Source organism: Calidris pugnax, unplaced genomic scaffold (assembly GCF_001431845.1).
Source record: "Calidris pugnax isolate Ruff unplaced genomic scaffold, ASM143184v1 scaffold13, whole genome shotgun sequence".
Classification (NCBI taxonomy): domain Eukaryota; kingdom Metazoa; phylum Chordata; class Aves; order Charadriiformes; family Scolopacidae; genus Calidris; species Calidris pugnax.
The window spans coordinates 6,133,257-6,134,088 of NW_015090810.1; the positions used below are offsets into that span (position 1 = coordinate 6,133,257).

General features: G+C 63.9%; 1 protein-coding gene across 1 annotated transcript in view; it reads right to left on the minus strand.

Annotated features, from left to right (window-relative positions):
- The window catches only part of IRX2 (iroquois homeobox 2), a 3,572-nt gene extending 2,868 nt beyond the window's left edge, over window positions 1–704 (minus strand). Inside the window, exon 1 of the mRNA XM_014938435.1 lies at window positions 133–704. Coding sequence (XP_014793921.1) covers window positions 133–704 — 572 coding nt within the window. The remainder of the gene's footprint in view (window positions 1–132) is intronic.
- Window positions 705–832: the final 128 nt, after the last annotated feature.

An 832-nucleotide genomic window follows, 5' to 3' on the forward strand; every position in this document is an offset into this window, starting at 1 on the left:
CCCGCACGGCGCCGCCGCCCCCCGCGGCACCTCCGGCCCCTGCCCGCCCCGGCCACCGGCACTGCGAGGCGACAAGAGCCCGGAGCAGCCGGAGGCAACGGGATGGGACACGTTTTGGGGTCGCTTTTATTAAACACCGCCTGTGCCCCCCCCCCTCCGCCCCCTTCCTTCCCTGCCCCGCTCCCGAGGGGACGCGACGGGGCGGGATGGGGCCACCCTGCCGCAACCGCGGTCACTCCGCGCCCACCTTCGTCCTCTGCCGAAGTTTCGTTGCTCTCGGGCATCTTCTCGGGACTCTCGTCTTTACTCCTCGCCCCGTCGCCTTCGTCGTCGTCCTCATCCTCGCTCTTGTTCCGTGGGGCCCAGGTCATCTTGTTCTCCTTCTTGAGCCGCCGGCGGGCGTTGGCGAACCAGGTGGAGACCTGGGTGAGGGTCCTCTTGGTGATGATGGCCAGCATGATCTTCTCGCCCTTGGTGGGGTAGGGGTTCTTGCGATGCTCCTGCAGCCAGGCCTTCAGCGTGGCCGTGGCGTCGCGGGTGGCGTTTTTCCTGTACGCGGGGTCGTTGAGCTGGTAGGGATAAGCAGGGCTGCCGTACGGGTGGTAGCTGATGGCTCCGGTCATCCCCGTCGTATGGGCGTCGTAAGGAGAGCCCTGGACAGAACAAAACGGTGGGGTTGGCAATTTGTTATTGCTGATAGCCATTAGTAAGTTGTCAAGGCGAGATCGGCTGTTATATTTGTATTTCCCCGGGATGGTGTCTTGTATCCATATTCTATGAGGGGGAGAAGCAGCACCCAAAGGCCATTAAGTTGCGACCCCCCCCCCCCCCC